Raw genomic sequence first — 24615 nt, 5'->3', positions numbered from 1 at the left:
AAGATGTGTTCCGTTCCCCACCACTATCACCGTCCCCAGTCGCAACCAAAACAAGCAATCCTAAATCCCTCAGCCTCCCAACCTTTTACCAATAAGCAAGCAAGCGATTCGAACCATTTCCTATCGAATATTTCGCAGACAAAGGCGTTAGAATGCCCACCCTCACTCCTGTAGCGAAGATCTTCGCCCAAGTGCACTCCCCCCGGGGTCTCCGCTTCCCCGAAACGGTCGCCTCTCTCCTCGCCCTTGGCGTCACGCGCTACCACGTCGACTACACCTCCTCCCTGATAACCGCGTACTCGGCAAGCAATACTTCCTCCAGACCCAGAACCATCACAACCGAGCAGATCACCTTTGTCGGTCCCACTCACAGCGGTCCTAACATTGATGTCAACCCCAACGCCACGTGGGACCCCACCGGCGTCAAGACCGCGATCAAGCGTATCCAGACGGGCGAGTCGTCTACCTACGCGGACTTCTCGAGCGAGATCACAGCCGCGGGCGTGGTTGGCTATTTTGCCTTCCTCGAGGGCAAGAGGGTCGTTTACTACGGCCCTGAAGGCGAGGTGCATGTCGAGTGGTTCCCTGGGGATGGGCCGGGGCCGATAGCTGGCAAGGCGGAACAATGAGTGAGTGTACTCGTGTATGGAGAATCAGCTGTCACATGTTTGGTCTCTTGCGTGGAGAGAGGGAGAGGGAGCGTGGAACTGAAGGAGGCCCAACTCAAGACTATTGGGTCAGGGGGAGGATGCATAAAAGCAAGGCTGCTTTGGCCTATGTACCTTGTATGGCGGCTAGGCAGGCAGGCAAGGCGGGCTATGGTAGGTGTGCAGAACGTGTACTACACCCGTCCTCTGGGGTTTATTCTCTATTTCGAATTGCATGCATGCATGCATGCATACATCTCGAGGAGAATGAATGGTATGACATGCTACTGTCTGCTCTGTATGAAGCACGTCTGCCACGCCACGCCACGCCACGCTCGCAGAGTACAGATTGGACAAATATCGATAGCGCGAGTTATGTATTAATGCATATCGCGTATCGCATACCGCTTACATACGGGCACTATATCTACAGCATGCCGCAGAATACGTTCTAATCGTGTATTGCGAAGAATGTTACTTCGACGCGCTAAGTACTTCGTATCTCGTACCGCGTTTTTTTCTGGGATTATGGCTCTATAGTTCAGCCTTGCAGCCCGGCACCCTCACTCTCCCCCATTATATACTGAGTACTTACGAAGGGCTGGTGCGACTCAAGCCCAAGCATTCAGCCATGCCGTAAAAGATGTCAATGCTGTTGAACACGCCGGAGAACAACTCCGTGCAGGGTCCGCGTGTGAAGACCGGCACATCAGTCAGGGAATGGACACCTTGGTCGGCCTGGACAGAAGAGAAGAAACGGTTAGCACTAGTACTAATAGACAATAGGAAAGAAAGCGCAGAGATGGGACGCGACTTACATTCACAGGGAGTGTGCCGTTGACAATGAATCCGGTCACGGCATCGACGTAGTTGACATAAAAGTCATCGTCGTCAAAGCCGGTGATGTTGATGGCGGGGACTCGTGGGCCGTTCTTGTTGACGCGGTAATCTTCTCGGAAATCCGGGAACGCGGCCAACCCGCTGTACAGGGTGTATCGGGGGTCCCAGTTGGTGGGGAAGTTGACACCAGGTCCGTAGACCAGGTTCTGGTCGCTGCCGACGCGCGCGGAGGTGTTCGCAACGACGTATTGGGAGTGACCCGAGTTCTGGTACGTGCCGACGGCGTTGCGCTTGTCGCGGGCGTTGTCCTGGGCGTTGAGGAACTGGGTGTCCACGCTGCCCATGACGTCGAAACCGTGACCGTGGTCAGCCGTCACGAGGAGGAGCGTGTTGTTCAGCTCGCCATTTTCGGTCAGCCAGGCGATCGTGGCTTTGATAGTGTCGTCGAGTTCGAGCAGCTCGCCCAGGGCGCGGTCGTAGTCCAGGACGTGCATCATCTTGTCAATGCTGGCGGCCTCGGACATGAGGAAGAAGCCGTCCTCGGAGTGGCGGGTCTGCAGGATGTCGAGGGCCTTGATCGTCATCTCCTTCAGACCGGGCTGGTCGATGGCCGAGGCGTTGGACCCGTCGGGGGCGGTCTTGGAACGGTTGAGGTTGGCGGGATAAACATTGCGGTCCAACCACTTGGCCATGTTGTTGACCGAGAAGATACCCAGGTGGCGGCTGGAGTTATCGGAGGCTTGCATGGCAGTGTTGTTGAGCACGACGGTATAGTTCTGCTGGGCGAACACTTCGTAGTAGTCCTTGCCTTGGAAGGAGCCCGAGCCGGGGTAGAACTGCTCGGCACCGCCACCAAAGAGCACGTCGGGTCCGCTCCAGTTGGTCCATGTGTAATTCGTGATGCCGTGGATGAAGGAGTCGACAACGGCACCATACTGGCCTCGGTCGCGCGTATGGGCTGTCAAAGCGGCGGGAGTGGCATCCGCGATGAAGGCTGTGGACACGATGCCAACGCCACCACCCCGAAGACGGTGGAAGAGTTCTGCAATAGACTCAATCTTGGGGTCGTCAAACTTGTTCGGAGAGCTGTCGGCGTAGACGCCCAACGCGTTGACTGTCGACTTGTGGCCCGAATACAGAGCGGTCGCCGAGTTGGCACTGTCAGTGATGAAGCTGTCAATCGAGTGTGTCATCTGGTGGCCGAGCATGGGGAATTGATCCATGGCCAACTTAGTTTGGTATTTGCCATTGATTTGCTGGTGGCCAATCAGGCGAGCCGCTGTCCAAGTCTTAGCACAAGGCTATGTGTAGCAGAGGGTTTCAGCCTTACCAGTTATCATGTTCGTGGTCATTCCATCGCCAATGAACATGATGACATTCTTGGCTCTTTGCCGAGGAGCGATATCCCTAACGGTCCAATTGGCAAGAGTTGTCTGGGAGCCGTTGCGGTATCGAAGCGTGGCGATATACTGGCCAGGCTCGTAGAGGGCAACATTTCGCCATGCCTTGGAGGCAACCCTAACTTGTGATGGCGTATGGGCGGCTTGAGCAAACAAGTCTTCATACCAGGTGAAGTTCCAGGTCTCCAGTCTCGGTTCAGGGAGACTGAAAAAGGACGTGACTGGCTGCGGCGAGCCGCCTTCCCGTTCGATGGTCAAAGTGAAGTTAGCATCAGGGGTGGTATAGCCACGAATGGCTTCACTGCCGTTTAGTGGAGCATGTACTTCAGCCCTGATGTCGAATCGTTGTCCCGGGAGGAAGTCGGCCTGGTCAGGTGGTATGATACAGCCCAGAGTAGGACACGTCCCGAGTCTCTGGAAGGTTTGAGCAGCGCAATGGGTGCAGAAGGCACCAAAGGCCAAGGCGACCTTCAAAGTAAGCTGCATTTCGAGGTTCAGATATCGAGGGATATCCGAGTCAGAGGCTGTGTGTGACCGACCTGAGAGAGATCAAGAAGTGACGGCCAATTCTAAGGAATTCGTAGCTTTTGTAGTTGTTACCCTGTCCATCTAGCTGTCTTTCCCAGCCACAGCTGGCAAGCTCTGCCGGGCGCATCCCACTGATCTAAATTTTCGAGAGATCTGGAGCGTTTTCTCGTGGTAGTAACCACGAGCTTCGCTTTGCCCGTCGACATGGTGTCACCCGCATCGACGTCCATCCTGATTTGGGCAGGCGGAATCGGATGCCAAGGCCCCAGTTGGATTCCAAGCGCGTTGCCAAGGCCGGAGAGAGCAGAACAAGCATTGTGAGCCAATAAGCCACCCACGTTGTCGAGGGAAAGCGGAATTGCACGAGGTTGTCGACGCAGGCAGGTGCAGGGTAGGACTCCGCCCACGTTGTATAACCGTTGTACATGAAGTATGCCAAGATCAAGCTCTCAAGGTGTTCCCCGCTCGTCAGAGATAGGTGAGATGCGTGGTGAGAGCTACCGCAGTCATTGGAGAGCAGAAGAGCCGGCCAGCAAAAGCAGACGCCACAACATCAAAGGGTAGCACTGAATCGGAGCAAGTGAAGCCCCATCAGGCACTCTGGAAGACAAAAAGAAATACGACAGCAAGGAGGAAGGAAGCTAGGAGGGCGAGCGCGACCATACCGTTCCTGATAGCTTCGAGCTCCGAGGCTCCAGACCTCCAAAGCTCCAAAGCTCCAAAGTTCCCGAGATTCTTCAGGGCTCCGTGCAGTGGCATTCGTCATCAATGATTCGGAGCCTCGCCTCCCTTCTTTTGAGTTCATCGCCCTGCATCGTGCCTGACCGAATGGCCTGACTACCGAGGAGGTGGTTAGCTTTGGACCACCCAATCAACCACCAGTGTCACCCACCGTTCTGATCTTCCTTCAAGAGACCACCACAAAGGAATAAGACAAGGCTGCCAAAGTCATCAATTGAAGGTGAAGAACGCAGAGAAACCACATTACAGCCCTGTCGTGATCAAGACTCGGTAAGTCTCGGTACGGGCAGGCGTGTTCGCTGATTGAAGGTGAAGAAGCAGCCGTGTAGACTCAACCTGGCGTGTTGGAGATGGCGCAAAGCACAGAGCAATCCGCCGACACCACAACGAAAGATACATGCGCACCCGTACGGCCTGCTGTTGGTACGCTTAGGTGGGGAGAGAAAGCACGTCACACGAACAAGCCCTGTCATGCGAGATGAGATCTGGTTTCGGCCTCCCTGTACGAGTTACGTCTGTGCCACAGACGAGGTTCGTTCGCAATCTGCAGTAGGTTTCATGCTTTTGCGATGGGGTCCGCAGTCCTGAACAACTGTGTGAAATCCTCTTAAAGGCAGAACTGGCAGGATAAGGCTGTGATGGGCTTCCATGACCGATTGGGGACGGGATGCTGACGGCCGCTGCTTTTTCTTCACCTCGCTAATTTTGCTGAGACTCACGTCAGAACATTGAGAAGGGCCGCTGAAGCGTCCGCAGCTATGTTTGCGCCTCCCGGATGTCGGGAGCGACAGCTATTGGGCATCGGGGTCCGGTACAGTAACGTTCGTAGGACATTTGAAGAAGATCCGTAGGGTGGCTCGGCGGCCGCTGCTGGCATACGTGAGGCTGATGTGCAGCAACGGTCAAAAGCAGACGAAGGGGAACACGATGTGAATACTGTGCAATGTGTACGATGAGTGAGAGAGAAGAGAATGGCTCAAACCTGGCCAATAGAAGCCCCTCTGTCCCTCGGTATCTCTTTAGGCATACTTTAGCAAAGCCCGTGAGCCACTCAGGCTGCCTGCCTTCGCCAGCTGACTGTGGGCTCGCTGGGCCTCCAACGCTTCGAGCCCCTCAATGGCTCACTTCTCTCTCACTGCTCTTTCACTAGCCCCTCACTTTTCGCCTCCCCGTTCTTCTTTTGACCACATATCGCTTTCCGGCACATGCCATGGTGAGAAGACAAGCTGCGATTTACAGCCCGCTGCAGGACCAATATGCAAGTCCCATACTCCGTACACAATATGACATTTCTTCCCTGGCGCCGGTTGTCCCCTCCGCCACTCACATTCCTCGGGATGGCACTTGCATCATCGCCCTGGTAATGGCGTGCATACCACAAACAAATATTGTCCCTGAGCTTGTTCGTAACGCTACTCTATGTTTGTTTCAAATTGTCCATTGTGGGTGGCCACAGGCTTGTTTACGAGTCTCCCGTGTCCAATCCGACTCTGACGGGATGACATGCTCCATGGCTCGGATGGCGTTGCCAATGGCATGCTCCCCGTCCTGTATGGCGTGCATTCCTGGAGCTGACTACCATGGTACTTAAGCTGAACGCCACTTGCCTGCAGCCGTCCCGTCCATACAGGGGACTTGTCTATCGGCTGTCGGACAGGAACAGTGTCCACTCACAGCAACCGAGAGTCATGGCAGAGTCCAGCCCTGCCGAGAGCAGCTCACTGCTGTCCGGCCCTAAAAAGAACAAATGGTTTCGAGAGTCCGACTTTTCTGATGATCTCGGTGCTGGTCCTGGTGCTGGTTCTCCTCGTCGTCGCCGTTGGTTTTGGTTCATCATGGTCTTTGCGTCGTTCGTTTTTCTCGCTGGCCTGGCCTTGTCTCTGGCTGCTCCGCAACAGAGGCGGCAGGCAAGCGGTCCAGTCATTGGTTCCAACTTTCAGGACCCTTCGGTTGTCCAGTTGGCGGATGGGAGCTACGTCGCCTATGCGGGTGTCAATGGGAATCCTGCTGGGTCTAATGTTTTGATTGCAACTTCTCCAGACTTTTCGACCTGGACTGTCCGGTATGGCTATGATGCCTTGCCAAATCTCCCTTCTTGGGCCGCTTCGCCACCTCATGTATGGGCTCCGGATGTGACCCAGCTGGTAAGCACCCTTTCCGTGGCTTCGAGTGATCCATGGTTGGCTGACACGGGACAGAATAACGGGAACTTTGTGCTGTATTACTCTGTGGTCATGGCCGAGTCCCCGTCGAAGCATTGCGTTGCGGCAGCATACGCTCCAAATGCAGAAGGCCCATTTACCCCGGTCCAGACGCCTTTGTTCTGTGATCTAGGCGCTGGAGGAGCGATCGATGCGGATGGGTTCAATGATCCGACCACCAACCGCCAGTATGTTGTCTACAAAGTCGATGGTAATTCTGTCGGCAATGGAGGCGCCTGTTCGAACACAGTAGCGCCCATCGCACCCACGCCGCTCAACCTGCAGGAAGTCAGTAACGACGATGGCTATACGCCCCTAGGCGGCACATCGACTATCCTCCTTAATGACCCAGATGACGGACCGAACATCGAGGCGCCTTCACTGACATACGATGCCTCGTCTGGAACATACATTCTCTTCTACAGCTCAAAGTGCTTCACTCAAGCTCCCTACAACATTCGCTACGCGACCAGCACGAGCATCTACGGTCCTTTTACTAAGCAACCAAATCCATTCCTGGTGACCGGCAGTACAGCAGCCAATCTTTACATCCCCGGGGGCATCGACGTTACCAAGGACGGAAAGAAGGCCGTGTTCCATGGCGATACGAACATGGGTTGGTTTGCAGGTGACGGAAGCAAGCGAGTCCGAGCCATGTATGCCCTCGACTTGAACTTTGCGGGCGGCGCAGTTCACCCGGGTGGCCTGTATTGATTGCCGACCTGCTTCACTTTCCTTCTACCGAAGACACGAGCGAGACCCAGAACAGAGTTATGACGTTGACGACCAGGAAATGAATTCAGTCGGGATTGGAGTGATGTAAATGTACAAAAGCACCTACTCTTATTTTGTCTCAGCGGGCAGATCAGATCAGAGGATGCTTTGGAGAAACGGCATGCAGGATTCTCTTTCATCCGACGGATCAGCAATTTAAGCCATTTCATGGAAGTAATGTGGCAGTGGCACCCTTTATACTCCCCAGCATCAATCTAAATGCCGTTGTTTCAATTTCTCCCAGCTCGCTCTCCCCCTCGCCGCCCATTCCTCAGGCCCACACTCCTCCCTCTTCATATCCCTATGAAAAACCTCCATACTCACCCACCCATTGCCATCACCCCACCCGCTATCTCTCAACCACGCTTCCACAACCCTGCCCACAGGCAAATAAGCCCCTTTGTCATCCTCGAGCGGAAACAATCTCCCGTAGGTACACCACGAATGCACACCATCCTTTTCACCACTGTAGGCCTCATGACCCGGCAAGATCGGCAGCGTCATCATCTCAGCATCACTAAGCTGGACATAGAAGATCTTGTTCCTCACGCCCTCCTCGCGCTTACACTTCTCGACAAACCTGTCGAGTGAAGCCCTCAGCGCGGTGTCTCCTCCAGGCCGCCGCCCCGTCCGAGCCCGGGGGTCTGCCCAAAGCCGCCCCAGCACATGGTAACTATCTAGACAGAGGCCGAAATTCGGCCGATCCACCAGTCGCACGACGCGCAGCGACTCCTCCCAGTCCGCGACGTGCGTGCCCCAGCCGAGGGCCTCGTACGCGAACTTGACGGGCTGCCCTGGATCAAGGGCCATCGCTAGATCCGCCAACGCGCGCAGCTCCGAGACGATGACTTCCTCGTCGCCCACCGCGTCTGGGTCGTCGTTGCTGGGGATTTGAATCGTGGGTGTGCCCAGCGCGTGGGCGAGGGCGATCCATTCCCTCCCTTGGTCTAGTCTTTGGGACAGCCTCTTCGTCGGGTGTCCTTCGAAGTTGTCGAACGAGGCGAGACTTACAATATTGAGTCCATTTTTGGAGCACAGCGCTCGGATCTGCGATGCGGCCTCGAGGCGCGAGAGCTTGTGTTGGGCTGCGTGGGCGTCAAGGTCGGTGATGACGAGTTCTACCCCTTCGAAGCCGGCGGTTGAGGCGGCCCGGAGTTTGCGCTCGAGCGTGTGGGTGCGATGCCAGCCTAGTGAGACTGTGGAGATTGCGAGTTTGCGGGTCATGGAGATGAATGATAGTGGGTTGGTCTTCACACGATACAGAGTACACTGTGGGTAGTATCAATGGTCTTGATCATCATGCATAGAGAGTATGGAGGGCGGTTAATTGCAACGGTATGATTTCCGCGTGCCAAGGCCAAATCCAGTAGGTACTGTTTTGGCATGAACGTTCGGAGCCCTGATTTATCGTCACTGACTATGCACCTACGCTGCGACACGGTCGCTCGTCGCAGTCTGTCTCCCGAGGGAGGGTTGAGCATTGAGGCATGTGGAAAACTAAGACCGCTAGGCACCGTAGCGTATACGCCCTAGGAACCCTGTGCTTCTGACGGGCAGTAGTCTATCACAGTGAACTCACTCGGAATTTGTATCCAACTCTTTTGGCGCGATATGGATTTCTGCGGCGGTGTCGGAACCCGAATCCCTTTCCATGGGGCTTTAGCGATTGTTGAACAGAATGACCGGTGGTTGTTGCCAAGGGCAATGAGAAATGTTTCGATTTGGCTTTCAAGAAAGGCAACGGTCACAGCGGCGATTGGGCATCAAATTGAAGAGGTCATATTATCTCGGAAGCAGCATGGATCATAATGTGATGCATTTCTCAGATTCAGGTTTTGCGCCGGTCAAATGACAATATGACAGGCGTCCAATGTCTGACCGATTACAGGTCAGACTCGGCGTTGATTGGTGAATTTGTTCAGATGGAGATGAATTAAAGTTCATATCATTTCACTTCCCTTTCGCGTTCCTTTCACCTCTCCTTCACCTTTCAGCCGAAGAGCTCCAACATGTTGATGCCACCTGAAGCATGCCCTCCCACAACATTAGCGAATATACTCGTGCCGAGTTGACCGGGACAATGCCTGGCTCAAGTTTCAGATGTGCACCCCCAATAATCTTTCAACAGAGATTGAAGCAGGTGCCGCTGCCAGTAGATGTCGTCGAACGGCCGCCGGGTGCAGCCATTGCAGTGTACGACGTCGAGCATACAAAGGCGGCCATGTACGCCGTGACTATCTTGTCAACCGTGTTGCAGTGGAATGTGGTATAGGTTTCGCCGCCGTTTGAAACCTTGTAAGTGACGCATTTCGGATACTCGGGCTTCTCACCACTATAAGAGTACGTTCATTGGTCAGTCTCTGCAACCGGCTAACCTCGCGTGAGATGCAGATGAAAATGAAGGGTCTTACCAAACAACAGTACGACGGCCGCACCCTGTAGCGGAGCAGCACGCACTGCTCTCGGCCTGATCCACACATCGTGTCGGAAAGGCACAATCGTAGAAGCTACCATCGTCGCTGTCTACCGAGCAACAGTCGAGACCAAGTTGGACTTGTCATAAGCGCAATATTGACTTGTATCCTACGCAGACGCAGGCGGTCTCCAGGTGGCTTGCAGCTCTCCGGAGCAGTTGCACGATTGGTGGCGGTAAGCCCGACGACATTGAGGGGCCGAATAACGTGGTCATTGGAGTGAGCCCAGCAGCGACGTTGGAAAAGACCAAGAAGTATAGTCCACTCGACCACTGATTGAACATCTTGCTATGGTTGAAGAGAAGAAAGTGTGGTCGTCCTTGACCCTTCGAAGACTTTTGCAAGGAACTTTATGTTTGTCTTTGATCGGAGGGACGGGCCGTTGCCAGGAAGCGGTGCAGAATGCATCCGGCTTCAGGGCGACTTTTCAGGCTCTGTCAGCAGGCGCTCTTCGGGCGCAGCCTTACCGAAACGACCAGTTGCTCGTACATGTCCTTCAGGCCACGGCTTTCCTCGCGTCTGCGGCCAATGAGACGCGGTGATACCTTGGGTTGTCCCTTGGCAGGTAGCAGCCCAGAGCACAGCTGAAGACCGAAATCGTCCGATCCTCCTCCATCTCTCTCGCGTCGAAGACAATCATAGGATAGTCACACAACAGGGACCATGTGACGGATAACGAATACGAAGATGTGGTGGCATTGTCATTTCCAATGGTCCGCATGCGACTCCCTCCACAGACAGTGGGCACAGCCGAAGACAACTTCAAAACGGAAAAGCCAGATGGCTGGGGCGACGCACTCATCCGCATTCAGGAGCGATAAGCCATATTAAGACTTGATGCAAATCTCAAACCCTCAGAGCGACCGGCTCGCATCGTAATTGTTGCGAGTAACCGCCAAGAATTTTGGACACAATGAGTCCGTCCATCCTCGACTGGGTGACCATCAGTCAACTTTTGTGCTTCGCTCTCCAACAAGTTATCCTCCGCCGGACTACCAGAGCCCTGTCGCGCCTCGTTATAAAGTTGGGTGGAGGGCAAATTTTGAGGCATCGCATATTGACAACGATCACAACGGGTGTCTTTATCGGCACTGTCGTCTTCGGCAACGACTCGACTCTGGCTCCCTCGAGATATCTTGTCAGAAGATTTGGCTCGACTGTGGCTGTATGGAGAATACTGCAAGGTTTGACATCGGTCTTGATTACCTGGGTGGTTAAGCGAAACCCTAGATTTGGTTCAGTTGACCCTCGTTGGCCGAGAGAATGGACTACGCCTACTCAGCCTTCTCAGCATTTCGCTAGCTACGGGTCTATCTGGCATGTTTATGATGATATTCCTCGCGAAGGTGCCTGAGCGAGCTTGGGCGATGGCAAGGTGAGTCTTTCATGATCGGGTAAACAAGTCTACAATAATCTAACTCAGTCTTGTCTCCCAGGCTCCTCCTGGCGGCTATGATCTGGGTGGCTGAAATCGTGTTTTATTGTACGTCACGTCCAATCGATCCCAGTATTGACTTTTCGTTGATAACCCGAACTGTAGACGATATCAGAGTGTCGACGGTATACGATGCTTTCTCCACTTGGCCTGTAACGGCGGGCGCCGCTCCGTTCGATATATCATTAGCCCAGGAGAGGGTAGCTGCCTACAACGGCAACATCACTTACCAGAACCTTGCTTTCTCCAACACCTTCGTGACGAATTCACAGTTCTCAATCGGATCCTCACCCATCTCTTGCCCCTGGTCACTGCGATTCATATATTTTTCCGGGAGCGGTATGGTCGCTTAACATAACGCTTCCAGCCAACTCTTCCGATGACACCGTTGTCAAGATTGAAACTTCACCGGCGGTTCAACTCGACTTCTTTCGTGGTGTTGACAGCACAGACAGCTTGTTGCCACATGTCTGTACCGTGTACGGCGAGAATGGAAGTAAGATTAGCATCGAACTGTGCTTGGCAAAGAGCAAGGTACACGAGGGATCCATTTTTGCGGGTGTGTACTGTCTTCTTCATACCCCTGGTCTGCTAGTGACAACCTCAGGTGTTCCCGTATGCGACCAGGTACTTGACGGTAGCTGCCTCTATAGTGCCAGAGATCCACGCCACATCAATACTACCTTCTCGCTTTACTGTCTCACAGCTTACACCGCTTGCATAAGGGCCAATAACAGCATCATATCCGTCACGGACATTGGCGAGCCTACGTTGGAAGGGATCGATATTCAAGGGCTCGATCTGGCGCTAGGTTGGCTGCTGAACTACACGGCCCAGGGGATACCTGCTGAGTCATTCCTCGTCTCTATGTTCTGGCATGGAGATCCTCATCCCGCCGCCCGCCATGATTGGTCCACCACCACCTACTTGTCGCTGAAGAGTATACTCGCCTTTTCGATGTACATGTTCAGCGTCAATGGCGCCGGGGACCCGTTGAGGAATGAACGGTCTTTTCCTTCTCAGTTCGAAACGACTGCCTCGCTCTGCAGGCCTTTGGAGAAAGTCATTGTCGATCAAGGGGCGTATATAGCCTACATTGTCCTGCAAAGCACGGCCATCCTGTTCTTCTGGGTTGTCGTGGTCTGGCGTTGGAGCCAGAAAACTCCAGTCCAGGAATCGTCGGCGTTCTCCCTGGCCGACTTTGCCGCCAAATTTGTCCGAAAGGAAGTAGCCACAAAGTCAGGTCAGGCGTGGGGGTTTAGCCGGGACTTTCTGAAAGACGCAGGAAGTACGAATGTCATTGAGGTCCTGAGGGAGGCACGAGTAGTCCGTCAAGGCTGAGAATGGGGAGCAATGCTGAAGATGCGCGGACCACCATATTGTCGCCACTTACGGCCCGTGGCACTGACAACAGCACCAGCACCAGCAACACCAGCGATGAACGCACACGTTGCCCCGCCGCCTGTAATGAAACACAGCCCATACCGTGCGCGCCCGCCAAAGCACCAGGAACAGGGATGGATGCATCATCTCCACGCTCAAGAAGAAGACTCAGCAGACCTTCCTCCACCAACATTAGATGCCGGTCCTGCCTGATCCTTGCATAACTTCCAGCAAACTTCGTCAGCCTGTCGGCTGTCCAGTTTCCTCTGCCCTCATATCTTACTTACCGAGTACTGTACCTGGTTCGAAGCCCGCCACCATACCACCTCCCAGCCAGCCGCTAGTTAGAATCGGAGAGTAAAAATCCACACACGGTCCACAATCCTGCCCACAAAATCCTGCGGACCCTCCCTACAGTACCTTAAAAAGAGGAGGTTCGATTCCCTGCCGGAGCACTCAAAACGTGTGCTGTGCTGTGCTGGCTTACCTACAAGACGTACAGAGTACGTATCCTTGGAACTTCGCACGTGTACTACCACCACTGCCACCACTTACGCAACCCGCCTACGGAGTATATAGATACCTAGACACCTTAACCGTCGAGGATAAGACCGTCAGATCCAGTGCAGTACAATACGCGTACGGTCTCCGTGCTTACCTTCCTTCCTCTGTCTTCCCGTTCCCGTTTCTCGTTGGGGCGTGTGTGAATGGTGGTCATCCTCCCATCGGGTACACACTCCGTAATCACTGGTACACAATAGGCATATTCTTCGGCCCCGCGCACGATCTCCCTCTCTTTTCTGCACGGTCAGTAGGTCAGTAGGTCAGTAGGACGGGTACATCGAGATACAGTACGACGACGGATTCGTGCGTGCCCTGTTTTCTCAAGACCTGGTCACCCGGCGGCGCTCGAGTTGGAGTCGCACACAGTTGAACGGACCTCAACAAAGGCGGACGGAACCCACGTCAACGCTGGAATGAGACAGATATACTTTCTCGATGAACTTTTTCGGCAGCGCCGCCCCATGATCGTGCAGAGCTCGATTAGCATGCGTGTTGCTGCTACGCCGGATATACAAAGCTTATCGCGTCCTCGACCTCCGCCATAACAGCATTCACGAGCCCTGCTGCATGACAAGCTCTCTCAACGACCACCTCCACCCGCTCATCCCGTCGGGCCCCTCTTCCTCTTCCGCGTCCGCGCCCTTTCTCAACCACTTCTCAACCTTCCTCCTCCACCTTTCCTCCTCACTCCTCTGCCGCCTGACAAACTCGGGTCCGACATCAAACTCCTCACTAACGCCAATGCCCCATTCGTCACCACTACTGTGGCCGACTTCACCGTCGCCGAAGGAGTCCCTCGATTGATTCACACTAGACACATTCTGCAGAGTGCCGCTTCGACTCCTCGTCTCGTCTTCCTCTTTCAAATCTTCCAGGCCGGCAAAGACGTCCTCTTCCTCTTCGACCTGCACGCTTCCGCCCCGGAGACTGGACATGCTTCCATCGGGGTTTTCCGCGATTTTGAGCCAGCGCATTTGTGACGGATCGAAGACCATGCCGCCCACGACCTGTACACCTGTGACGCTGGACCCGACGTTGGAGATCAAGGCCACTTGGGCTTTGGAGTTGGGACTTCCGCCGCGGGCGTGGGTGGTGGGACTACCAACCCGAGGGTAGAAGTCAGGCACCTCAAAGGGCGCAACATCGTTCTCGTTACCCTCCCACTTGAACAACACCGGGTTATAAGACATTCCTTTCTCCGTCTTCGGCCGGTTCACGTCGCCACCCATGGGTTTGATGAGGTGGGGCTTGAGCTGCACTTTGTCGCTCTTTTTCTTTCTCAGACTGCCTTGATTGCCGGGCCGTACAGCAGAGGAACCGGACTTCCAGTTCGTCGAAATCGGCTGAAGGGGTTCACCTCGCATATTCTGGAAAGCAGCCGAGATTTGGCGCTGTTCACGAGCGTTACGAGAAGCAGCCGTGTCACGGGCAAACCGTGGGACATTTGTTGTGTTGAGAGCCGTCGTAGGGAAATCACTCCGGGAAGCCGGCGTCAAGGGCGTCGCAGGTACGGGGGTATCACTGCCGGGTCGAGTGCTGGTCAAGGAAGATGTAGAAGGGTTCAGATGCGACAAGCCGAGTTTGCTTCGCAGACTTCGCGGAGCACCACGGCCGACAGGTACCTTTGTGAATTTTGACTCGAGAGTCGCCGACGTAGGTAGGTCGTCGAAAATCTCGAGCTCTGTTCCATCACCGTAGTTGCGACGCCTTGTGGGTTTGGTGATTGTCTTCTTTGCCTGTGCTGCCAACTCGGCTGGCGTGAGATTGCTCCGCCCACGGCTGGGGTCGGTACCACGGCCAGGAGTCTCTGGTCTGCCCAAGCCGGCGAGTCTAGATAAGGACCTCTGTGCAGCAGACATGCTTTCGCTAGAGCCGTCAGAACCCTGCCCACGATAGTGGGTCTTTATGCTGACGTGCTGTGACTGCCCGGCAGATGCGCCGGCCGGGAGGAAGGGTGCCGGGGCTTTTTGTGAGAGTCCCATGCGCGATTCGGTCCGATCTGTTGGAGTCTTGGGGCGTGGAGGAATGTTCAGACGGCTTCCGGTGTCTTGTCTCGAAGGGGGCCGAACGTAGGGCGAGGATTTGGTGGGAGAATTGAGACCTCGCATGACAGGCATAGATCTCTTCGCACGCAAGAGCTGGGCGTTAGTTGTTGTAGGCTGTTCAAAGCGCAGATCGCGTTGAGACTCTGTGCCTCGCAGGAGCCGGCGACTGGGAGTTGAAGGAGTAGAAGGCTGAGGAGCAGGTATGCTCGAAGCGGATGACTGAGCGCCGTGATTGCCGAGACGTGAGTTCGCTCGTTGATATGAGATGGCTGCACCAGTTTCCGAGACAGGTTCTAAATTGGACCGGGCACGCTCAAGTCGGTCATGCGCCGGCTGAAACCGGGGCAGACGTGAAATTGTGCCCTGGGTCTTGGTGGTCGTGAAATTGAGTGTGGTGGTTGTCCTCTTGGACGGACTTGTGGCTCGGGTGCTCTTATGTTTGACATTGCGATTAAGAGTCAACTTAGCAGTGTCAAACACCTCTCCGTCACCAATCTCGAGACCTGAGAAGAAGTCTTCCTTCCCAGACGCCTTTCTAACCTCAGCTTTAACATCTGGTATGCTTCGAGGTGGAGGGTCGATTGAACTTTCATGTTGTCGTCGTGTGAGTTTGTCCTGGAACTGGATCGGTCCATCAGGTAAGACGAGGCCTTCGAGTCCTTCATCTTCACTCTCGGCTGTAAAGGCACTGGAAACACTGGGACTCAGAGCTGAGGCAGACGAGCTTCGCGCAGACCGACCACCTCTCCCCCTCCCAGCATTCCGTGTTCCCAAGCTGCCCTCAGCCCATTCGAGATCGAAGTCGTCGCTCTGCTGTGGCGTCGAAGGCGGAGGCTTTCTCGTCGATAGACGTAATTTGCCGTCAGAAGGCAATTCAAGGCCTTCTTCTAGGTTCTCGGTTTCAGGCTTGACCGGGGTGGGTGGCTGGTGGAAAAGCAATGGCTTTTGAGGGGATCGGTGTTTTGCAACTTTTATTGTCGGCACATCTCCAAAACTGGCATCTTCATCCGTGTCGCGAAAAGCATCAAGGGTAATGGGCATCGCTGATGTGCGGGACTTTGGTGATCTAATTGTTTGATCGAGCGCGTCTTTGGTGTCGGGAGTTTTGGGAGACGTCCTGAAGGCGGCACTGATCTGGCGCAAGCTCTCGGACAGGTCACGGTCGTCGTGTTTAGCAAGCTTGAGGGGGATATCAACGCCTGGGAGATCCAAGTCTTCGGACCAGTCATCGGCAATTGCCTTCTTGATTTCTTTGCCTTTCAGACGTCGTATCGTGCCACCCTCAAGCGCAGAACGAGGTATGTTGGCTGGTAGAGGTATTCCTTTGCTCTTTGCAAGAGCCACAGCGTCTTTAATGGAAGCCTGTTCATCGACCAGGACGTCCCAATTTTCGTCCCCTTGGTTTGAGTCGGATCGCATCGACATGCGGGAGGAAACGGAGTCGCGGCGAGCGGCTTGAGGGTGAGAAACGACCGAGGTAGCTGTCGATGCTGTCCTGAAGTGGACGTCTTCCAAGTTGTCGAAGTCTTCATCGTCCCAGTTTTCAACGTCCACGCTCTCTACCGGGGTCCGAGGTTTGAGAGTGAGTTGTTCCATGATGCTCAGTTCGTAGAAGCAATTGCAAACGATCAGTAACGGGTATTAATGTCGCAGATGTGACAGCACAGCATTGGCTCCAGCGGAAACATGGGGATATTGGATCGTAATGTCGTTAAGGTTCGTAACGTCGTGAGCAACGGTGGTCGATCAGCGTGACTGATTGAGCTGTTGGGCGCGTTTCTTGCTCCCCGACGAGGTGTACACGCCGACCGGGGGCAGTTGGTGAGTGAGCGACCTTGAATGGTCGTATGAAGGTGATGAGGATTGAGACTATGCGCAGGGAGAACCTTTTCGAGGTCGGCCTCAGGTCTCGGGGTTTGGAGGAGGCTGGAGGATGATCTTGGGCATGGCCGTCGGAGGAGTTCTGGAAACAGAACGAGGAGGAAGAGTGGATTCCGCGCGGACACCGCAACCTGCAGGAGGCCAAGCAGAAGGTGGCTGGAACGCGTTTTGCAGCCAATCACAGCCCGAGTAAGTCGCCGCGACGCGTCTTTCCCCGCCCCACCTTCACGGCGGTCTCTCCGCCCAAGCACCATCGTTGTGTGGTGTGAGCAGCAACTGGTCCCCGCTCGATGCTTGGTCTACTCTGTATGCTCCGCTGGGGTCTGGAGTCAACCACTGTCTGCAGCCCTGCGTGCCTTGGAAGGGAAAGCACGGCGAAGCGAGATCCCATGCCACCATGACTTCCAGCTGGGTGGTTCGCCTGCTTCAAGACAATAAAGAGGAGACTCCCATTCTCATTAACGTTTCACAGAAGGAAGGTGGCGATGAGCTTGACCTCGACCTGCTGGCCACAGATGGCACCGCAGCCTTTACCACTAAAGGTATGGCGAAGGGCCAGCGCCTTCTGGACGTTTGAGCTGATGGCTGCGCAGTAAGGCGACGAAATCTGAAGAAGCTACGGGCGAAAAACTACGATGGACCTGATGATGAATGGAGTAATACCGTTTTAACAGTCCTCGGTCCCAAGCCAAGGTCGACGGCAGGCAGCGCGCAGCAAGCCAACCTCGACGTGACGTGCTCCTTCTCAGGCAAAGGATCGAATCGCACACTATCTCTCGTCTTCTGCAACAAGGTCGAGGACATCACACAACGCCTGGGAACGATTGAGCTGCCTCAAAACACCGACGCCGAGGACGATGTAGACCTTTTCGGCTGGACTTCCCAGGCTATTGAACAAAGAGACAGGCTACAAGGCGAGGTCACGGGTTTGAGGGGGCAGATCAAAACAAAGGATGATATTGTCGCGGGCTTGCAGAAACAGATCGACGAGTTGGTCGAAGCCAAAGCCGAACACGAGAAGCAACTGCTGTCCAAGTTCGCGCTCCTGCTCAATGAGAAGAAGCTCAAGATCAGGAATATGCAGCGGATTCTGTCCACTGCCAAAATTGATCAGAAGAAACTCAGAGAGTTGCAAGCTGTCGTCGGCGATGAACCGGCAGGCATTGTAAGGCGGAAGAAAAGACCGGCTGACGAAGAGGTTGAGCATGAAGAATCAGAAGATACCGACGCCCATGAAACAAGGGACGCGGACCCTGCGCCAAACGCCCAGAAAGAAAATGAATCTCCCGAGTCTGGCAATACGACTCCGACCGCATCGGAAGCAGACGATGATACAGATGACGAAGACCTGAGTAGGCCACCAGCATATTCTAGTCAGCCCAGAACACGAGCTGCAACCAGCACAGCTTCACAGAAACAAGTCAACGCACCGCCTTCAAAGAAATCGGAAAGGGACCCTGAACCTGCACCGGCAGCGGATGATGATGACGAGGCAACTGCAAGCGAGGACGACGAGTTATGAAGTCAAAGACTTGGTACGGACCATTCGACGAGTTATGATAGAGCATTGAATACCCCGGCACGCGCGAAGTTGCATAATTTTGGGCAATACATTTGATTTCATTTCATTCATGGTTATCACCCGTAGCGTGTTTACATGCTACGCCCACAGTCACCTCGGAGGTCATTTGTGGCACTTGTATGCGTGCGGGATTCAATAGTTGAATCTTGGCTGATCGCGGGAGTTGGGGTCATATCGATCCATATCGCCGTAATGGTTGTCATACATTCCCTCGGCGGCCCTCTTGCCATGTTCCCTTGCTCGAATCTTGTCGTACTCATCCAGCCCCTTCGTTTCGGCGAGCTTGTCAACTTCGGCACCGACGAATCCGGCAAGGAGTTCTTTGGCAAACGCGTGGTCGACAGCCTTGCCTGCAAGGTGTCAGCAACCAAGCTTTTGTGCTACAGTTGATTGGGCAAGGGATGTACCTTCTCTGCGCTGTTTGTCTTCGTATAGCTTCATGCCCTCAAAGGCAGCAGCGCCACCGATGAGCTCGTGCGAGAACTTGCCCTCATGGCGCTCATCGTTTCTGTAGACCTGTTCGTGTGCATCACGGCCATCATCTGAAATGCTGTTGTCAGTATGCATGTGCTCCCACAGGGCATCTCAGGCCAACACACCGAACCAACCCATGATGAATGTTTCGAAGTCTTCTAGTGTTCTTTGAGCGTTGTATAATTCTTTTGAAAGTGAAGACGACCGTGGCTTTGATATGAGAAGTAACTAAAGGGATGAAGGAACGGAAGTTGGTAGAATATATAGCCTTCAGAAGGAAAGCCCGTCACCACTCACCAGGCCACCTGCCCCTCGCTGGCTACGAGTACCTATTGTGATTGCGTACCACTACCCCACCTCGTCACAGCGAGTCGTTGGACGTCCGTGCTGTTTCAGTTTCCTCACCTTGGTGAGCATGTGCGTCAGTAGACGAGCACAGGCCAAGGTGCAAGGACTGTCCACCGAGACAATTGGCGAGAGCCAACCCACCAACCTCAAAGAAGGGTCTGGAGCCCTTCAGCTTCTGGTCATGAAACAAGAATTCAGCTGGCAAGCAGTGGCTGCGCGGCCAGGTTCTTCATTTCATCACCGATCAGGGTTTTGCGTCAATCATTTGCGAGCCCATGCAGGTCCACGCCCCAAGCTTCGCTTCGCATGGTGCTAGCCGTGCGCTCAGCTCGCTTGTTCCCGTGGGGACATCTGGACCTGTGTTGGCAGCCACATGTTCTACTTCGTACTCGTACGTGAGTACCTCGTATCTGGCACTGGCTTCTTGTTCCAGCTCATCAATGCTTCACAAGACCCTATGCTCTGCACTGTTATTGCTACGTCCAACAAAACGGAAGTCGTCGGATTCTGGACGAACTGCCAAGAGACCGGCATCAAACGCAGGGAAACGCAGGCCAGGGGCGCAGCTGGAAACGAATGCTTGTCTGTGAAGCCAAGTCAGGACCGAAGCTTGTCCCTTGGCCCACTAAACACGTCATGCTCAACGCCGCCCCTCTTCGTCGACTTCGGTTCCTGGCTCGTCGGCTTCATGAGCAGCAAATCCACTCGATTTGTTCGATGTCAAGCCAACCTTTTGTCCAGCGATTGAAGTTCGAGTGATAGCATACTGGCATTGGAGATACCTGGTACGACTACTCGCACCTTGGTTTCGGCTCAACATCTGCACCCTGCGCCACAATGTCCACTCAGCAGCCCTCGCCCACGCCCACACCTACGCCCATCGACTTTCCCCCGTCTCTCAAGCCCATCATCCATCTCCCACCAGCGAACAAACCAACCAACGCGATTGTCTTCCTTCCTGGCCTAGGCGACACGGCCGGCAAGTTTGCTTCATTCCCGCGCGCTCTGAACCTCCCCGACGCCTTGACGATTACGCTAAACCCGCCATACCCGCTACCATTCCCGCTCGGCCCTGGCGATCAGTGGTCCGAAGATCTCCAAGTCGACACAAGCACTGGCACTCTGGACGCAGACTCGCCTCTGACCAAAAGTGCAGAACTGGTCGCCAAGGACGTGATCCAGAAGGTCCTCCTCGACAAGTTCGGCTTCCGGCCTGACCATGTCCACCTGTTCGGCTTCGGCCAAGGTGGTTCGCTCGCTCTGTCAGTGCCGCTGCACCCGTCACTCTCCTCCTTGTCGTTGGGAGGTATCGTTTCGATAGGGGGATCCTTGCCGCTATCTATGGCCCTCCCAAGCACGAGCACGGGCACGGGCACAGGCACGGGCAACAGCACTTCCAAGAACAAAACGCCGATTCTGCTTTTATCCGGCTCTAAATCGCCGTTGGCCTCGGTGGACTCTAGCCCTCTCAAACGCGTCAACTCGGTCTACGAGCATGTGAAGTACCATCGATGGAAGAAAGCGGATGACTCGATGCCCAAGAACAGAGAAGAGGTTCTTCCCATGATGCAGTTCTGGGCGCAGACGCTGAAGAGCAGGCGTGGTGTGCCTGACGACGCCGTCGAGATTGGCTGAGCAACATGTGATAATTTCAGCGGGGGGTACGAGTTACTAGTACGCTATGAACCAGCCAGCGACCCCAGACGCTATCTACTTCTGCAGTCGGTGTAGCTCGTCTTTGGCCCTCATTACTGCGTCCTCTGCCTGCCGTCGACTCTGTACTTCGACCTCATCCTCAACGACGCGACTGCTGTTCTCAATCAGCTCCCTCATCCTCCTGACGATGCCCTTGATCACGGTCCTGCCTTCCTCGTACAAGGAATCCTCGAGCCACTTTGTGGCCTTCTGCCAGTCACCTTGCATACGCCACAGCGCATAGGTGACGCCCAGCGCGGCTATTGTGCCGGCTTCGTACATGCTTCCCGGTGTGATGGAGAGGTAAGTCAGGACCGACAGGCCACCCGAAAGCCCTGCGAGCGAAGCGGTCTTGAGCACGATTTGCTGGGCGGTGCTGGTCAACTCTGCAATCGCGCGAGCCATATGCTCGGACCGTGTCCGGGATATGGACGATGATAAAGGAAGTGGTCGGGGGATCGGAGCCATTTTAACCTCGGTCGTCCCAGTGGTATTCACCAGTACTGGCTGCACTGGAGGCTCTGTTGCAACGTAGGCTTGAGCTTGCAGGACCGGCTCAACTTCGTTCTTCTTACGCCCCGCTGGTTCTGATGCTGTCAAAGTCGGTGGGGCCGGTTGTGACTCCATTGGCGAAATGCCCGCCTGAGACAGTCGACCAGATAGCTCATAGACGGCCCGTTCTGTGCGCGGCAGCCAGGCATTGGTGACCAGGTCTGCGATGATCAGGCCTACATCGTCGACGCGCCAGAACAGTTTGTACCATGCGAGCTTTCGCCAATTCCGTGAGTCCCAAGCCGAGGCCAATCCAGATTGGAGCTCTTGATGGGCGTTGCGGGAGAACTCTTCCACGGCGTCCTCGAGATTTGCTCGGCTGGCGGGACTCAGTGCTCCGGCTGCATTCGTCTGTGCTTCTAGAGCAGCTTGAGCTTGTAGATTGGTAGTCGCGGCTGTCAGCAAAGAAGATATCAACCGTTGTACAGGTGGCGGAATTTGTCCCTCTGATCGTGCCGCCGAAGCCATTGTAAGCCAGCTCGATAGAGATGGCATGCCCGAGTCCACCCATTTGTGCTCGTAATCAGTGGCTTCTCCTATCGACCTCCGGATCGCAGCAAGCCCCTCTTCAGCCTTCCTTACATCCACCACGAAGACTTGTCCGGCGTTTTTGTCCTTGGTCTCCTCCAAGTTCACGACCAAGCGAACAGACTCTCGGTCTTCCGGTGCCGTGAACTTTGTAGATGCCAGCAACTCCGCCGCCAGCATCAGCTCGTCCAGTCCCCTGGTCACCACCAAGGAGCTGTGAACGGGCTGCGCGATCGTCACTTGTCTGCCCGTCGCGGCCGTAGGCGTCCCGATCGACGGCGACAAGAACGCGTCCGAGGCCACCGTCCTGGCGGCCTGCAGAAGTTCACCAGTCCGCGGACTACTGATGCTCGACACCAGAATCTCGACGTTGTTGCGGTCCAGGACCGTTGAAGGCACATACAGAACCGGAATGCTCGTCTTGGGCCGTGGTAGGTTCGAATTGCGTGGGTGCCCGTACCGAATCATCAACCCTCGACTGTAGTCCTCAGTCCCCTGTTCTGACCCTGCCTGTGATTGTGATTGTGATTGTGATGGTACTAGCTCTTTCTCCCATCCTCCTTCCCCCTCCAGCGCGTCGGCGAGCAGTAACCTCACGAGCCTCCTCGCCGTGTCTTGCACATTCAGCCCTAAGACCGCGACCCTCGTCACGGGTGTGTCGGACTCGAGCCCCTGCAGCGCGAGTTGCAATCTACTCAGATTCACCTGCGCCGAGGCTCTCTTTTGCACGCCGACAAGCGCATCGTACAGAGGCTTGTACCGAGGCGGGATCGGTATCCTGCCATTAACGGCCGTGGTGGAGGTGAGAGTCGAGGCGGAACGACGGGCGCTGGGGCTGGTGCTGGTGCTGGTGCTGGCTGTTCGTCGGATTCGCAGAGGCCTCGACGTGCGCCATGTCGTGCAAGAGGGGCAGAAGAAAAAGGTATCATCTAGGAAGCTGTCGACATTTCGCGCAGAAAGCGGTCTGGAGGCTCTCTTCATGATGGACGATATCACGGCCTTCTGGGACTGTTGGTCTGGCGCATGCTGGGGTGCTTTTGTTGAACTTGCTGCCCAGTAGCTTGCACGACTCGTTTCGTGTCGGTCTTCGTGCTTGTGCTGCTCATTGACGCAACGACACGCAGCTTCTCCAACTCGGAGCTTCAGTGCCAAGAAAACTAGTCACTGTACTGTATACCTTGCTTCGTGGGCAGCCGTCACACTCACACTCGTTGCGACGGAAGTGCACGTGTTCTTTCTAATGGTCTCCCAATCGAGACTTCACAGCTTCATGACATGACTTCTCGTGGACATTTGAAATGAGCTCTTTCCGAGGAGGCTTGTCTCATCAGAGACTGTGTGCCAGTTATCCCAAATCCTACCAGTGTGCTTCTGGTGCTCTCATGACCGCCGTTTGGGTAGGCCTGATGCATGCGATTGAGCATCGCGATGAGACTAGCATCCCCGAGTACTGGCGTGTCTAGGGCTCTACTGTGCTGATCGACGAGGCCACTGGTCACGTATCTGGATTCTTCGGCAACTATGTCTCCGGGATGGCATACATGGCGAGATACGTGGCAGCCACAAAAGCACTAGAGTAGCATGGAAAGCAATATAGGGGCAACGCTGTCGGGGGTGACACCTACAAGAACAAGAACGTTCGGATCTACGGCGGACTGGCGAGCTTGTTTGCAACCGTTCTTGCTTCTGGCTACATGGCTGAACCACGATATTCTCGAGCAGTGTCTCTAGGCAAGCTACAAATGTGCCAGGTGCAGAGCCGTGGCCCAAGCCCATCCGCAGCAATCCGTTCAAACAGGCTGCATTTCTAGCAATCTCTGCAGCCAGCAGCCAGTTATCCAAGCAAAAAGACACCCGGCAGTCTCGACAGCATCGTACGAGGCTTCCAGAGCCTGGCCTTATTGCCTTTATGAGCTGTCGCTCCGGTGAATTCGAGGATTACGAGTGTGCACGAAGATCAGTGATCCAAGAGCGTCTTAGAATCAGGATCATGGAAGTGGCTTTCTTTCTCATGCTCGTCCGCCGTACCACGAGTCACCGCCTTCAACAAGACTGGGCGCCCACTGGGTGACCCGTACTCGTAGGTGCTGGGGCAATGCTCGCCTAACGTCATTCGGAGCGTCGTCCTATGCTCTTATGAGTGCCAGGTTCCTCAGCTTCTCCTCGACATCCCCGATTCCCATAGACTTCTCCTTCGTTTTAGGGACAACCAAGTTTTGACAAAATGCCACGACCTCGGATATGGGTACACTCGGCACTATCTGACCCCCTATAAAGGGTACCTTGGATACCTATGGACCGTCGGACGCTGACTTGCTCCTTGTCCCCGCGTTCTCGACCCAGTCACCCCAGAGGATCGTCACTCCGTCTGCATCATCTCCAACCGAATCCCTTTCCCCGGAAAATCGCCGAACGTGTTACGACGCCTCCCCGCCTTTCCCGAATTCCAAGGGAAGAGGGTTAGATGTGGCCGACATCATCGACTTTCGCAACTTCTGTTGAGATTGAACGTGACTCCTTACG

General features: G+C 54.8%; 10 protein-coding genes across 10 annotated transcripts; 5 read left to right on the top strand and 5 right to left on the bottom strand.

The window, feature by feature from the left end:
• Positions 1-152: 152 nt before the first annotated feature.
• G647_03880 (uncharacterized protein) lies at positions 153-629 on the top strand (the record flags this gene model as incomplete). Its single annotated transcript, XM_008728225.1, has 1 exon — positions 153-629. The coding sequence occupies one exon, from the start codon at positions 153-155 to the stop codon at positions 627-629; it is 477 nt and encodes a 158-aa protein (XP_008726447.1).
• Positions 630-1238: 609 nt separating this feature from the next.
• On the bottom strand, positions 1239-3373 carry G647_03879 (uncharacterized protein; the record flags this gene model as incomplete). The annotated part of the gene is made up of 3 exons (XM_008728224.1): positions 1239-1385; positions 1466-2766; positions 2818-3373. 3 exons carry the CDS (start codon positions 3371-3373, stop codon positions 1239-1241), a joined length of 2004 nt encoding a protein of 667 aa, XP_008726446.1.
• Positions 3374-5991: 2618 nt separating this feature from the next.
• G647_03878 (uncharacterized protein) lies at positions 5992-7071 on the top strand (the record flags this gene model as incomplete). The annotated part of the gene is made up of 2 exons (XM_008728223.1): positions 5992-6300; positions 6355-7071. 2 exons carry the CDS (start codon positions 5992-5994, stop codon positions 7069-7071), a joined length of 1026 nt encoding a protein of 341 aa, XP_008726445.1.
• Positions 7072-7341: 270 nt separating this feature from the next.
• Positions 7342-8355, bottom strand: G647_03877 (uncharacterized protein; the record flags this gene model as incomplete). Its single annotated transcript, XM_008728222.1, has 1 exon — positions 7342-8355. One exon carries the CDS (start codon positions 8353-8355, stop codon positions 7342-7344), a length of 1014 nt encoding a protein of 337 aa, XP_008726444.1.
• Positions 8356-11997: 3642 nt separating this feature from the next.
• G647_03876 (uncharacterized protein) lies at positions 11998-12381 on the top strand (the record flags this gene model as incomplete). The annotated part of the gene is made up of 1 exon (XM_008728221.1): positions 11998-12381. One exon carries the CDS (start codon positions 11998-12000, stop codon positions 12379-12381), a length of 384 nt encoding a protein of 127 aa, XP_008726443.1.
• Positions 12382-13538: 1157 nt separating this feature from the next.
• On the bottom strand, positions 13539-16628 carry G647_03875 (uncharacterized protein; the record flags this gene model as incomplete). Its single annotated transcript, XM_008728220.1, has 1 exon — positions 13539-16628. One exon carries the CDS (start codon positions 16626-16628, stop codon positions 13539-13541), a length of 3090 nt encoding a protein of 1029 aa, XP_008726442.1.
• A 682-nt stretch (positions 16629-17310) lies between these two features.
• On the top strand, positions 17311-18435 carry G647_03874 (uncharacterized protein; the record flags this gene model as incomplete). The annotated part of the gene is made up of 2 exons (XM_008728219.1): positions 17311-17455; positions 17507-18435. 2 exons carry the CDS (start codon positions 17311-17313, stop codon positions 18433-18435), a joined length of 1074 nt encoding a protein of 357 aa, XP_008726441.1.
• Positions 18436-18627: 192 nt separating this feature from the next.
• Positions 18628-19062, bottom strand: G647_03873 (uncharacterized protein; the record flags this gene model as incomplete). The annotated part of the gene is made up of 2 exons (XM_008728218.1): positions 18628-18845; positions 18903-19062. The coding sequence occupies 2 exons, from the start codon at positions 19060-19062 to the stop codon at positions 18628-18630; spliced, it is 378 nt and encodes a 125-aa protein (XP_008726440.1).
• A 1092-nt stretch (positions 19063-20154) lies between these two features.
• On the top strand, positions 20155-20952 carry G647_03872 (uncharacterized protein; the record flags this gene model as incomplete). Its single annotated transcript, XM_008728217.1, has 1 exon — positions 20155-20952. One exon carries the CDS (start codon positions 20155-20157, stop codon positions 20950-20952), a length of 798 nt encoding a protein of 265 aa, XP_008726439.1.
• A 75-nt stretch (positions 20953-21027) lies between these two features.
• On the bottom strand, positions 21028-23073 carry G647_03871 (uncharacterized protein; the record flags this gene model as incomplete). The annotated part of the gene is made up of 1 exon (XM_008728216.1): positions 21028-23073. The coding sequence occupies one exon, from the start codon at positions 23071-23073 to the stop codon at positions 21028-21030; it is 2046 nt and encodes a 681-aa protein (XP_008726438.1).
• Between the last annotated feature and the right edge of the window lie 1542 nt (positions 23074-24615).

The sequence above is a fragment of the Cladophialophora carrionii genome, assembly GCF_000365165.1.
Source record: "Cladophialophora carrionii CBS 160.54 unplaced genomic scaffold supercont1.3, whole genome shotgun sequence".
Classification (NCBI taxonomy): Eukaryota; Fungi; Ascomycota; class Eurotiomycetes; order Chaetothyriales; family Herpotrichiellaceae; genus Cladophialophora; species Cladophialophora carrionii.
Note: the sequence above shows the minus strand (reverse complement) of the source record. Positions and strands in the feature narration are given on the sequence as shown.